Genomic DNA, 14,915 nt, shown 5'->3' with positions numbered 1-14,915 from the left:
TGAGGAAAAGTTTATGGTCACTGGGGTCAGAGCAAAATGCCAACCAACCCCTGTCTGTGTGAAGGATGTAGAATCAGTGTGGGAACTATCGGACTCAGCAAGTTGCATTTGTGCTCAGAGAGAAACTGTATTATCACACCATTTATTTAGTATACTTCCTCAGACATTTCTAGGACAACTTACTTCTAGAAATGCTCCCTCACTATGGAGTATGCACTACAAGGTGGAATATAAATGTATAGCTTAAGCAAATAGAAATTATAATCATGCATTCTGAAAAAAGCGTGGTCATCTCACTACCATTGCCTCACTGAAACAAATGAATCATTATTGCATAATTTCCTCTGAAGATAACAGGAAGTCTTGATCCTTACTTCAACACTGGATTTGGTTCAATGGCTTATTTCATTTTCTTATAAAACACTATCATCATCTAGTGGTATGTTTTGCTACTATGTAAACTGCATGTTATGAAGATGAAAGCATTTCATTTGCTTAGCATTAAACATTTAAAATAAGACATGGATTTATCATCTTGCAGTGATGCCAAACTATGTGGGAGCGGGGGTGGAAAATGAAGTAACATGAAATAAACTTGACAGAACTGTTGAGGATTTTGAGAACAAACAACATGCCGACATTTTACATGACGGAAATTTGAATAATTTTCTGTCCAAAAGTGAAGGCTAAAAAGGCACAAATGAGGATGCTTCATATCCTCATTCATACTATCCATAAAGTATAAAGGGACATAAGCAAATATTTTGAAGAAAAACCTCACAGGTTTTTTTAAAAAAAATATTTTTCACACTGTTTTTCTTCTAATTTGGAGGGGGGGCGGAATTAAATTTCCCATTTACAAAAGTCCACTATTTATTATGAACATACAACGAGAATCTACATAAATAAGTTGTTGACTTACGTGGTAGCTTTTCAGTCTAACAAAATCAACTTTCATGGAGATGAACCTTTCTGAATTTCTGCTGAGATTTTTAATGTGCTCCACAAGGTCAGCACAGAACTTGTAGCCACCTTTGAGGACACAGAGAACCACAATATCATTGTCTCCAATGTCTTGCATAATATCTTTGGCCAATCGTTCTGTCCTGGGGCAAAAAAAAATAAGGGTAAAATAACATTAGATGCAGATTCTCTAGGTTCACGATATGCTTTCCATGTAGTTACAAAGAAACCCTACGGTGAGTATATGGCTTGACTGACAGTCAATGTTTTAAGGGTCTTGACTTGACTTGTCTGGGTTTGGATCAAGTTCACAGTAGGCAGATATAAAGTGATGGATGCAAGATGCAAAGCTTATGAATCAAACTGATTAACCTTAAAAGCATAAATTCCCCAGCTATAGAAAAGGGAGCATCTCAATATATATTGGATTTGTAAGCGTTTCAGAGACTTTGGAGTAAAGAATGTGACTTAGCTTTCAGTTTTACCTCACAGTAAACATCAATATAAAATAATCCTGTACAGTCCCCAACTTGTTATGTTAGTTACTACCCAAGAACAATAAATTCAGTGAAAGATAGGAAAGAGAATTATAAGAAATATTTCATACTGATAGGCTTTGAAGACGCTACCCCTACAATTTTAATAAAGATATACACAAATACTATAAAGAAATATAGCATCAATCAAAATTTTATAAAGAGTGCACATCATCACTATTTCCTACAGCAAAAAAGAAGAGTGCAAAGAGCTTAAGTGATTTGTTCAAGTTCACACACATAAGAATAATCAAGGTTATGCTTCAATGAACCCGGAATTGCAGGGTTCCCATATCTGTCTTCTCTTTGACAATTCTGCATTGAGAACACAATGTGGCAGATGATTGAACCCAAAAGATACACATTTCTGCCATATAAGTAGTACATAAATTTTCAAGACAAAAATAATAAACACGAATGCTTATCTTAGGTAGCTTTGCTTTCTAAAGAACATGGTAGATGGCATTTCTAGACCTAAAAGAGGGTACCAGGTCATTTCTAGATGTAAAGCAGGCAGCAGGCATCAACAGAAAACCAAACAATGTCGTTTGATGTTTTGAGGAAAAAAAGCTCAGTGCATTATTTTCTGTAAACAATTTAACTGGAAATTTATTTGACAGCTCTCTGAACTAGATTAGTAGTTTCAATAAGAGTGGACTTCTTGACAGGATGCAATTTATTAAATAATCCTATAATTTATCCCATGTCTTTCATGATTACATTTTTCGTATTTTTTTCTATACCCACTGTAATATGGGAATCCATTTGCCGCTACATAAATACATTGAACTATAGCGAAATCTACACGTGTGCATGTGCCAGACAAGAATAAGCTCTAAATTGCAGATAATATACAGTTATGATCAAAAGCTGTCGGTTCATTTTTACATCTCTGTATTTGTTATGCTGAAGTAAATTCCATATAGCAGTAATTAATATTTTTTAGATTTGAAAAATAGAAGATATCATTAGATCATCTTGTTTCACCTGAAATAGATAATTCCTTTTACTGATGTAAGACTGAAGATTACTAAAAGACTTTCACTTACTTTACTGAAGATTAGTAAAATAGTCTTTTATCATATTTTATCAAGTCTGAGAATAATGGGGAAAGCTTCTCATTAAGAAGAAACATTTCTCTGGTGATTTTCGTTTTTTTAATCTTGTTCCTCAAGTTGTTTGAGGAACTGAAATTTCCAAAAATTCCAGCATAGACAAAAATGTACTAATTTCAATTTCCAAATAAAAACATAGCAGTTTTTTAACCTGTATTTAATTGCTACCAGCTGACAAGAGAATTTTCTCAAGTGCTGAGCCTTCTTCCCACATGAAAATTTTGCATGATCACAATATATTCAGTTCCACATCCTATTCCGTTACAACAGAATTAGTCTTTTCAGCTGGAGTAAGAAAAAACAGTGGTGTTCATTTTGCTGGAGTACAACAACACTGGAGTTCAATGCTTACTTCAAAAAATGTATATTGAATTCTATGAGAACTGAAGTTCTAACATACTTATTTAAAAAAGAGGAATTAAAAGTCAGTTGACTCTAGACAAAAGGGATGAAAAATTCAACACAATGGTAACTGAAAAGGCAATGAAAGAAAGCTTGTGTTTAAAAATAAATACAAGAGTCATAACTCTTCCTTATGATGGATGTTTACAAACTTCTTTCAAGGAGTTCCAACAATTTCAGTACTTGCAACTGACTGTCCAAATGTGGTAGGTAGAAAGCTGCAGGTTGAAAATGTCCCATGAAAATTCCATTCAGATATTCCCAATAAATACACTGTTGAAAATTACCATTTCCATTTTGTAACTTTTTAATAAGATTTTTAACAGATTTACTTCAAAACAGTAACTGAGCATGAACACTGAGCTGTACAAATACCAAAGCACCATCAAATGCCTACACTGAGAGCACATGGGAACTACTACAAGGTAAGGAATGAGGGATGATCAAGCTTTCCAACTGCCACCCTCCAAACCTAGCATGGGGACCCAAACAGTCCACGACACACTCTTCGGTTGTGCTGAATGGCAAAAGTCAATGGTGTAGTCGGGAACCATTAAGTTACTCAGCATTAATAATTCTGGGGAGTTGCCAAAGCTGTACATAACTGAGCATATTTTTTTCTCATTTTTAAATTAAAAACACAGGATGATTAGAGTAAAAGTGGGACATTCAAGTATAACTATATACAAAGCTTTGTACCTGCACTTTCATCTTCAGTTCAGCTCTCTTATAATTTACATTCCAATGCCATTTTCACTATATGATCACACTTTCCTTGTTTTGGAACCCCTGCCTCATTCAGTGCCCAAATCAGAAATTAGGTGAAACAAATTAGACAGGGAGTTGCAAAGGCAACCCACAAGTCTAGCATTTCCTAACCTTCAAGCATTTTTTTTTATTTTCCAAATTAAATAAATAAAAGTATTTTTATAATTGCTAATATAATATTTTAGGACAAATGTTATATGCACACTGTCTGTGAATGACAAGCTTTATAAAAAAGAATAATACTACTGACCAAAGAATTTATTTAGTAACATTCAAACTACACATACCTGTCAACAATAATGCCATGAGGTATGAGCACGTATTCCAGATCTCCATAGTAGTGCTGAGGATAAGTGAACAAATCCAGACTGTATCCAGGCCAATTGTCTGAAATCTGAACAGCAAACAGTACTGTTAAGAATACTTCATGGTGTTTGACAATATGTAACTGATATAAAATCAGCGTTCTAGTACACTCTGTTGGCTGGATTAATTGTATGACATACTCTCTTTCAGTTATAATTTACTATTTCACTTTTCCTATTAATTATTTTGCTTCTCAGTGTATCTCAGAAAGCAAATGCCACAGTTTTTTCCCCCCAGAACTTGGGAAATTTCACCTGAAATTGCAAACAATTAGATAGAAAGAGTAAATATTTAATACTAAACTAGTGTCAAGTCTAAGTTTCTTACTACTTTCAAACTCAAAATGCAAATGTAAGATTACCAGTAAGTGGGGATTCTCCAATGGAAGATTCAGGCAGTGGGATTAAAAGTCATAAAATCATACACTAAAATTGTACATTTCTGTTTTTAAAGTCACACATAAATAAATACAGATGAAACAGCACATAGGGAGAATAAATTACATGCTACATGAATGACAGTATCTGTACAAATCAGTGGGAGACTGTACTTCGTGCCAAAGGTGAGGTTCTTAATTTAGGTAAATCATCAAAGTGATTACAAAATGTTTGCATCTCATGTCACTATCAGCTAGTCTGTAAATCCATACATTGACAGAAAAAAATATTTTACAGATTTAATATATGTTAGTTTCATAAGTATCAGAATACAACAATTAGGAGATCCTGCAGCATACAGTGGCAGTAGAGATTAAGTGGGGCAAAAATCAGCCAACAGATAAAGGCTTCAGAAAGCTACGAGCATGCAAAGCCAGCAGACGAAGAACTAAGCAAACTCCAAATGAACAATTGTCACAATTCCTTATGAAAGACAAGACCTGCAGGTTCACAAGTTATCTTGGAATCATTACAAAGCTTTGCTTCAATATTGATTCAGGATAAAAAGCGACACCTAATAGGTTTTCTTCACAATCATGTTCCTCAAGTCACATATCGTCCTTCTTCCTACTGCTTTGGCCACATGAACCTTGAGTAGAAGGATAAATGGTGAGAAACTTGCCTTTGTGAAGTGCACGTCTTAATGGCATTTCTGCTAAATATATGACGGTCCTTTACAGGACTGTCACTGAAGCTAACCTCTGCTTATGATTTCATGTAGTAGAGAAATAAAAAATATCTCAAAAATATCCAGGCTAACACAACATATCTGATGCTGAGCTGCTCCTCCACATCCAGTCTTCCTGAATTTAGGCATAGCCCTGCCTCACACTGTACTGAAACATTGTTCTGCTTCATGGATTTTTGTTTGATTGGCGTTTTTTTGCATATTAATTGACAGCTACAGACACCTCAACTGTCGTGTTTTCTTAACTCTGCCCATTAGTTTCTGTATCAATAAAAGTTATTTGTTGGTAACTACTATTGAACATTTGCCCATAAAGAGCAGGGCTTGGAGATAACTGGAATCAATAAAAGCTTTTCCCCTGACTTACACAAGCCTTGAAACTACACAAAAGAAAAAAGTTACTTAGTTATGTTCCTCATTTCCATAGAAACAGGAGATTATAAATATCCTCTTTGGCGAGGTTTTTAATTAGAGGCAAATCTTGTTCCAAAAACACTTCTGCAGAAGGCCTGGGAAGCCTATTTTCCCACCTTCATTTTCAGTACATAGGGGTGGCTGACACTTTTTAAACATTTTGTAGCAATGAACTGTCTGGCATGGTTTTGTTCAAAAGCATTTTAACAGAAAATGAAACAATTTCAGATAGTGCTTTAAATTGCGTAAGTACTATAAACACCCACTAAGAACCTTTGTCAGTATTGCTTATGCATTCTCGCCAAATTGCATGTTTTTGGTGTGATGCAGAAGATCAAACTAAATGGATGGAAACCACTTTGGAATTCATGCGAGCCAATAGGTTTTACTTAGGTTACAATAAGTCCTTTATGAAACAGGATCAGGATGAAATTTTGATTCTCCTATCTGCCCTTCTGGATCTCTTGAATAAAAGAACATAAACTGCATCACTTTGCAATAATATAGTAGTTCTCATTTACGAGTGCTCACTGGCATTTGACAAATAAGATTAAATTCACACGTACTTTCTAATTACTTATTTTTCTAATGTAATAAGCCTATTTCATATTCTTCTTTCTTTTAAACAGGCACTTCCCAACAATAAGACTTAGCTATGATCATCTATCCTACAGCTATTCACAGCATTATGCTATAGGACAATTTTCAAGTAACTGTAAATTTTTATGAGTAGTCTGCTTGTTAATTAAAAAAAAAAAAGTGCAATTATCCTCAGTTTAATAGCTAAGCATAAAAAATATCTGCCCCAAATTAAACTCAACTTTTATTAAACTCCTGGCTTTAGCCCTTGAAAATATGAAGGAAATATTTGTGATTGTTTCAATAAAAAGACAGTATTCAACCGGATAAATAAATATATTTACTAAATATAATGGTACACAAGTGTGTAAAGAAAGTCCTATGGTGAAAGAAAGAGCTATTTTTAAAGTTCAGGCTTGGCATGTTCAAGCAGCCCAGCAGAAATTCTTCAGTAGGTCTTTAAAAACTTGATGTGAATGTATACAAGAAGGAATACAAATACATGGCAATACCCGAAAGCATTCCCTTGAGGAGTAAGAGAGAAGCTGGAGACACTCAATTGCAACACCTTTGGAAGAACGTTGCTAGCTTTGCTGTCTGGCAAAGTGGGTACGTCTGAGGTTTGAGCGCAGTGCTCGCTTCAAAGCGACAATGATCCAGATTCTGCTTTGGTATAAAATAAGGGGGCAAGCATCAAGAAAGTCCACCTTTTGTAAACTTAAATCATATTGCACTGGCCTTACTTTTGGTTATTTTTTGGGGAGGTTGGGGAGCGCATGCACACATTTGTGTGCAGCAAGCAGCAGAAATGAGATCAGGAGAGCAGAACACGGTGATGGGCACTCATCTCCTCCTCGGCAATACCCTCACGTCGCTTTGGTGCTAAACACAGTCACACGCTTTAAAAATGTCATTTACCCCCACAGGTGTCAGGGGAGGTGGCTGATGCACAGTGGTGTCCGAGACAGCGATGGGTTTCTTCGGAAGAGGGATGGGGGGACGCTGGCATGGGCTGGGCCACCGCCTTGGCGGCTGCTCTCCAAGCGGGCTACAATCCCAATGCCACAGTAAAGAACGTACCTGAGGGGGTGGCAGCGAGGGTATCTGCTCCACAGGAAAATCTGGTTTGTCCCTCAGAATAAGGAGCATATTCGTTCATTTTTGCGTAACCTCTTCAGTACTCAAAACACACTGCCGAAGTTTGGGCTTTTTCCCACGGCAGAAAAACAAGGGGCAGCCCAACGGCGAGCTTGTGCAGCCCCCCCGGATCCCCAAAGGCCTCTGAGCATTTCGGTGGGAGCCCTAGGGATGGATCTCAGTTACCCGGGCAACCTGGCGACACCGCCGCTCGGGATCGTTCAGGACGGCGTTTTCACGGTGGAAGCCAAAAGCCCGGGGAAGCCTGGGGAGCCGCCCGGCCTGCCCGCCCCTAGCCCGGGCAGCCCACAGGCACCCTCCCGCCGGGGCCGGCACCGTCCCCGTCCACCTCCGGCAGCCCCAGGGCGGGCTGCGGCGTGAGGAGGCAACGCAAGCGCGGGGAGCGGAGCAGGGTGAGGGGACGCGGCCCGAGTGCCGGTCGGGGGAGCGCGGCGCAAGCGGGGACCCTCGCAGGGCGGCTCGGCGGGCGGGAAGGACGTGAGGGGAGAGGCGGGGGCTAGCAGCAGCCTCGGGGCGGGGGCCGGGCAGCGGGATCAGCGCGGTGCCGGGGGATCAAGCACAAAGCGCCGGGTGAGCCGCGCCGAGGGGTGGGCGACGGAGGACGGGCGGGAAGGATCGGCGGGAAGGATCGGCGGGGACGCGGTGCGGGGGGGCGAGCGGCCGAGACGGGCCGGGCGACGCCTTGCATTTACCACAACGCCGCGGCCTCCGCCGCTCCGCGCCTCGGCTCCGCTGCCGGCTTGCCCGGCCATCTTCCTCCGCGCCCGCCCGAGGGGCTGCGGAGGGGCGGGGCCGGGCCGGGGGCCGGGCTGCGCCCGCCGCTGCTCCCCGGCGGAGGGGGGCCGGCGCCCGGCGAGCTGCGGGGAGCCCGAGGAGGCTGGCCCCCTGTGTTTGGGGCCGGTCCCCCCCCTCCCTAGGGAACAGGGCCTACGGTGTGCCCGCCGGCGGCCGGGCCTCGCCGAACAGGCGGTCATCAGCTTGGTTAATGCCGTGACAAAGTTTAATTGCCTCTCTGAAGAGAAGAGGAAACAGGCTGTCATGCATCAGCTAAACTGTGCGTAAAGGCATGGGACGAGTGTTCAGAAAGCGGTGTGTGGGGCACAGCGGTGTCGCTAGGGCTGTTGGACACCTCTGGTGCCGGGGACGGGGTGGAGGCGCCTGGACAGGCCAGTGCCGGTGGGAGACCCGCAGGATGGTGGACAGAGCTGGGCAAGAGGCCTGGGCTGAAGAAGTTAGTGGATAAGATTAAGCTGGTGTGGTCTAAACTGACATTTTAACAGGTTATATTCTTATGATTATACTCTAGGGAGGAAAAAAGGATGCCAGAAAGCAGATTTCCAATAGTTCATTAACCTTGCTGACTTCTGGACTGGAGCTCCTTCTGCCCCACCGCTCTCTACATGCTGGAGCAAGCTATGTCTTCCTCATGCCTTCATCCCCCGGCCATGTCATTCATGCTGTCTGTCCAGTAGAAGGAAAACTGATCAGGAGCCACAGAGCCTTCCACCATCCCCCTTCCAATTCTGTTAAGATTATTATTAATATTTTGCTTTCACAGCCTTACAGAGGAGAAGGAGCTTGTTTCTTCTCTTTGGTTCCTCTGATCATTGTCTACCTTTACATTCCCATATAAGCTGTTCAGATTTGGACCTGCACTATCCTTTTTGTATCCCATCTTTTGGGAAAAATGCTAACAGTGTCCCAGCCCACTGTGGGTAAAATTGCAGCTTTTCACTTTCTTAAAAGTGAAAGTTGGTTATGATTTCTGGTATTTATCTGTTAAATGTACAACTGGTAGAATTCTGCTGTTACTATACTAGAAATCAGTAAAGGGGAAAAAAAGTTGCTTTTAGGGGAGATGTGGGCATAATGAAATATGCTTAGTGAGATCTAAGGGGCTCTTACGGACCAAGTAGGAAGACATTTCAACTTGGTACACTTCTATTCTAGAATGTAGTCATTGACACTTGTAGGTCACAAGTCATAACTGATGAATCCAGAGAACACCCTGGGTGTGTCTACAGTAGGAGTTTGGAGCCCAACATGGGCTGGTTTTTAGGTGCATCCTGTTAGTGCACTTACATTAGAACTGGTAGGATAATAGCTTAGGAATATGGTGTTAAGAAGGCTTCTGTACTTGAATCACCAATTAAAGTCTGGATAAGTACTAAAGCAATTGAAAATTATCTTGTGATGATCTTTGTTTCTTATATAACACCAGATCTGTTTGCTTTTTGGTGGGTTAAGGAACTACTCTTAGAAGAACTATTGCTACAATTGACAACATGTCTGACAAAACAGAGGACCAGGTTTACAAAGTGAGAGAGACCAACTGCAGAATATGTCTGCCTCGGAAGTGATGCCTGTATATGAAGACTTGAGGTATGCTGGAAAAAAATAGTTTCTGTTCACAGGGCTTTAAAATAAACTTAATAAAAAGTAGTGAATTTGATAAACAGCATATACAGATTTGTACAAGCCTACATAAAGCAAATAAAAATATTTTCGTAAAATATATAGATTTTCATAATGGGCAAAATCCCTAAATACTTTTGCATTTCGTTGCATATCAACTTTTTGTACAACTGTTGAGAAAGAAAAGCTAATGTTTCCAAATTTGGGATTAAATGCTACTGATTTGTACCCACAACACTTTTCAAGATTTGAAGATTCTTCTTGCCTAGAGGGGGGCAAGAACCCTTTCTAAAGCCCAGATTCAGCCTAAAGCTAATGCAATCTGATTTACTTACCACCACATTACAGATAAAGCTGCCGTTGCATAAACATCACAGAACTAGGCTCTATAGTGCTGAAGCTATTTGGATTTCAGCCTGAATCTCAGATTAATTTTGCCACTGCTATATGAGTACTGGTTTCTTCTACCTTTTGGACTTGTTGGGTTACTATTACAGTCTTCTGTCTTTTTTAACCACATTCTTTATCAGACTGCTGGAATACAGGAGATTGTTTTAACTACACCACAGACAGAAGCTTAACAATTTGGAAAAGATGAACAAGATACTAAAAAATAAATTCCTCTGGCATTGTGCTGAAAAACTTAAGCAGGAAATGTTTGTTCTTCCCGTCAAGGTTGGATGACTGCATTTTGTCAGGCCTTCCTTTTGGTATTTTTCTCTTCCAACAATTTTATAGGGCTCACTTAAGAAGTGTAATGAAGTGTCATGTCTCACTAATAACAATAAATAAGAATATGTAAATGAAATCTAGATAAATTAAGCTGGGTACAGTTTGGAGGGTACTGCTGCTAGATGGATATGAAGCTGCTAAGGATTTTGCTCTGGAGGTATATGCACTTACTGAGTGTTTACATTGTTTTTTACAGTATAAGCCAGTATAGAATGAATGAATCTAGAATAGATTTTCAAAATCTTTTTTAATTAGGGCCAAAATATGATTATTTAAAACATGATATCAGGGTCTTAACTGTGAAAAAGACTGTAAGCATTCTGAAAAACTTTCCTATTATCTTTGTTTAGCTGTTTGTTTATAAACTAAAGATAGGAGGAAAAGAATAAACACTTTTAGATATACAACCATGGGAAATGATCAAAGTGGGAAAGAACAAAGAAAATAGGGTAGATCGTACTTAGAAGTCAATCTGGGTAGGTCTGGACACATAGCCAAAAGACATAAACGAGCAGATGGGAAAGGCGACACACAGAGAAACAAAGCAGAGTTAGGACTTATATGCAAATGCCTTGTGAATGTATTTATATCTTGGGCCTTTACAGAATGAACTTTATCATTTCCGTTACGCATCTTTTCCTCTCTTATCCTGATACTGATAAAAGCAGGACATGTAGTATCCACCCTTTCACAACTCTAATGTAAAGAAATATTGAAAATAGAAGGTTGGTGGCAGGGATATATCAAGAAAGCAGTCCAAGACAAACATTGTCATGGAGTTACCTGTTAGTCTTTGCAACTCCATTATGTATTCTCCTCCCAAGAAGTTATAACAAACATTTGACAACTCAGTTTAATATGTAAACACCAAAAATAGACAAGAAAAGCATGAAAATCCAGAATATTTCAAGAGGTATGGCTTACCTAGGTAGAAGCTTGCCAATTAGGCGATGAAGTAAGAGCTCTTATTCTGGTTCTGCCTGTTGCTGCAGCTGTTACGTGAGCAGCAGAACTGTAAACAATCTTATCAAGCATAAACCTGCATTTCTTAGTGGTTACAAGGTAAGCAAACACCTACAGTTGTTGTAGAGAAAGAGATTTTTGGGTAAAATGGTCACTGAAGAGAATATTAAAAACAAAAGTCTAGCAGATACAGTACTTTAGGGCATATTGAAAGGAATTCTAAATTTTTTTCATATCCAGCTTTAATATATTCCATAATTTTGAGTCCTTTTGCATTATGTGAGGCAGTTACCTCGTCCATAGGGTGGCTGCTGAAGACACTGAGTACAGCAGAACGTATTTACCAGACAGTATTTCATAAATATGGGAGAACATGAAGCAGTTTTTCAAACCGTTCCCCAACATTCAAGAGCATAAGAGGACCATAGGAAAAGCCAACCAATTAGGCAGCTATGATGTACCATAGCATAGATGCTAAACTCCTCCTTTGTGACTGCTGTACTACAGCAGGTGGTGGAGTGGTACTGCAAGCTGGAATCTAGCTTCTGTCCACCTTCAATTTCAGCAGAATTAGCACCCCAGGGAACTGGAAAGTTCAGCTTTAAAGCAATTGCAGCTTCTAAGATCCACAAGGGAAACTCAGAGCATTTTAGCTATCACAGGGAACCTGTACTGAGTCTACGAGACTGACTTAGGCCTTGAAAATGAACTACGATAACTTTGATATCAAGAAAATGGCTAAAAGCTGCCATTCAAGATGTTAATCTGGTTTTTAATTTTTTATGATCATTAAATCAGTGTTAGGCACTGCTTGACAGAATTCTGTGCTTTGACTTATTTGGTCCATGATAAACATCTTTAATACAAAACTACATTTTTGTTTGTTATTAATCTCACTGTGCCAAACTAGAGCAGCGAGAGCTTCACTTTGCAATTTCCTGGCTCCTGAAGATACTCTTCCTGCTTTTCGGGTTCATGTTATTAAAATAGAGTTCTTTATAGCTGAAACAAATCCAAACAAAAATTTCCTTTTGTCCTTTAATACTAGAATAAACTTTATTTCTCTTAATATTATGCAAATATTTCCCCTAACCAGCTATTGAGAAATATTGACGTTTGAATTATAAAGCATTATTTTCGAGAACTGCTGCTCACATCATATCCTATGACAAATTCATCACATACGGCCATGAAAACTGGTCAGGCAATTGTAAATATATAGTGGATCACACCCAATGTAATGAATTTAACTATTAGAGTTTGTTTTCTTTTGAAAGAATTTGTTCACTTGGCTTCATCTGTCTTTTTGCCTTTTTTTTAAATAAACTTCAGCTAATTTGGGAAAATCTGCAAAACAAAAGAATTCTGAGTGTTTTAAACAAGTAATCGAGTAACAGTTTAAGGACTTTTTTTTTTTTCGAGAATAGCTCCGTCTGTCTTTGATGTAATTCTGTGTACTTTGCAGCTTGCCTAGAATAAACAGTGCCATAACAAAAGTGTATTGAAAAGCAGAACCTGGTCCAGCAAGTTCTCCTGGAGCGTAGGCACCATAAATGTTCATGGCTGGCCAACCTCCAAGCTCTCTTGCTGCACAGAATGACCCGCTCCCTGAGAGTGCTGGAATGCTGGATTTAGACCATTTGCTAATTTTATGGTTTGTGTAAAAAACAGACCATTCTCTTGAGCAAACAGCAAAATATGGTTGTTCCCTCATTGTGCAGTGCTTGGGACCACATGTTGAACACTACTGAATTATTTTCCTCCGAAGAGGCAATTATTACATCGCTTCCTCAGCTTTATACGTCTTTCAAAGCAATATGGGAACAATTCTAGAGGTACTTGTCTATCTTTACAGCAGCTCTGGGAATTAGAGGATTGAGTCGCCTGAGTTTTCCATATGGGGGCTCTCACCTAGCAAGAGTAAATTAAACATTAATTTAATTAATTTTGACTGAGCAGTTTGAGGCGATAGCTTTCAAAACTATTATATAGTGCTGTCTAGGTTCAAAGTATAGCTTCTAACTTCAGACACCCATCTCCCATATTTAAAACATATGGGCTCAAATTGCAGAAGTCAGGAACCCCTAAAATGAGAAATGCAGCATTAATGGGTACCAGTGAAAAAGCCAGGTATAAGTCATTTACCATTGTATTTCAAAAACATTCTATGACAAAGACATGAATAAACCATACTGCTCCAGGGAATAAGTTAAGTGCTTTAAATCTCATTTCTCTTCCTTCAACTCCTACTTTCCAGTTGCTGAAACAAATGAGATGAGGGTTCTTGGAACACAGATCCTTTTAGTAAACAACTTGAATCCCTTCCCTTTATTGCATCGTCTTAATTCATCCCCAGATGATCATATTTATTATTATTATTATAAGCACGTAGGAGTTCTACTTACAGACAAAAATTTTATTGTGTCAGACACTAAGCAAAGAGAGAAAAAGATGATCCACAAGACAGATAACTTACAATCTAAGCCTAAAACAAGAAAGAACTGGCTACAGTGCCAGGGGAGTTCAAGGAAACTGTGCAGGTCAGCAAGATAAGCCCTAATCTCAGCTCACCAGCAGTTTAGCTGTTGTTAAATTTTTGGTGGGCACCGTTGCAAAGAACATTTGAGGAAGGATTTGAAGACAAAGTGATTCCAGTGTTTGCATATTTGTGTGCGTTTTTCCATGCTGTGGAGTCAGTGTGGAGGCAGGCATGGAATATTAAATTAACAACAGAGGTTAGTACTGTGACTGAAGAGAAGTTCATCCTCGTAGCAGCATCAACAACACCAGCTGACATCAATGTAGTCTACTGTTTGGCTATGCCTGCTTGTCTACAACCATTTGTTAGAGGTACAGTCTAGAAAAAAAATTAAGTATATTTTTTATAACTTGGTGAAATGGCAGTCACATATCTCAGCACCCTTTAAACAGTAAAGAAAAAACACAAACAAGAAACTCCTCTCACTTTGGATTCCTACTGTAATGCCACTGCTTAGCCTGGAGGACAAAAGCCCTGAATTTGCTCACATTTTGTTTACATAACATTGCATAACAAAAAGGAGCTGGAGCAAGATCAAGGCAGAATGAAAAATAAAATAAAATTACAATCTAGGCATTCAGCAGTCAAGTATACATTACTCCCTCGGATGTCCACTCATGGGGAGAAATGGCCAGTCCTCCCTCCTCAATACGCCTCTTGTTACTGGAGCGGGTGGTCCCCATCAGCTGCAGAGCTCAGCACCTGGCTTCCCTGGCTATGGGAAATGTCAGGCAACCTTAATAATAGGTTTTGCCACCTGTCTCTCCTGTAATTATATTATTAGTATTACAGGCATCATAAAGCCGAAGATGAAAGCATTGACTAGGAGTAACATTTATA

General features: G+C 39.5%; 2 protein-coding genes across 9 annotated transcripts in view; one reads left to right on the top strand and one right to left on the bottom strand.

Annotated features, from left to right (window-relative positions):
- PRTFDC1 (phosphoribosyl transferase domain containing 1) overlaps positions 1-8,226 on the bottom strand; it is a 47,402-nt gene extending 39,176 nt beyond the window's left edge. For 4 of the 6 annotated variants that reach the window (XM_074574441.1, XM_074574444.1, XM_074574443.1 and 1 more), the window contains exons 1-4: positions 8,119-8,188; positions 7,349-7,570; positions 4,072-4,178; positions 923-1,106 (exon numbers count right to left, since the gene is read on the bottom strand). In XM_074574441.1, the coding sequence (XP_074430542.1) occupies positions 923-1,106; positions 4,072-4,178; positions 7,349-7,417 (360 nt within the window). In that variant the 5' untranslated portion in view covers positions 7,418-7,570; positions 8,119-8,188. Of the gene's footprint in view, positions 1-922; positions 1,107-4,071; positions 4,179-7,348; positions 7,571-8,118 lie in introns of all 6 variants that reach the window. The other 2 variants (XM_074574442.1, XM_074574445.1) reach the window with 1 other exon arrangement.
- Positions 7,481-14,915, top strand: part of THNSL1 (threonine synthase like 1) — a 29,757-nt gene continuing 22,322 nt past the window's right edge. The window contains exons 1-3 of one of the 3 annotated variants that reach the window (XR_012585444.1): positions 7,680-7,818; positions 8,733-8,951; positions 9,674-9,808. The gene's annotated coding sequence lies outside the window, so the exon portion shown is untranslated. Of the gene's footprint in view, positions 7,819-7,912; positions 7,997-8,732; positions 9,809-14,915 lie in introns of those variants that run through there. The other 2 variants (XM_074574435.1, XR_012585445.1) reach the window with 2 other exon arrangements.

The sequence above is a fragment of the Larus michahellis genome, chromosome 2 (genome assembly GCF_964199755.1).
Source record: "Larus michahellis chromosome 2, bLarMic1.1, whole genome shotgun sequence".
NCBI lineage: Eukaryota > Metazoa > Chordata > Aves > Charadriiformes > Laridae > Larus > Larus michahellis.
This window is presented reverse-complemented; position numbering and strand designations above follow the sequence as displayed.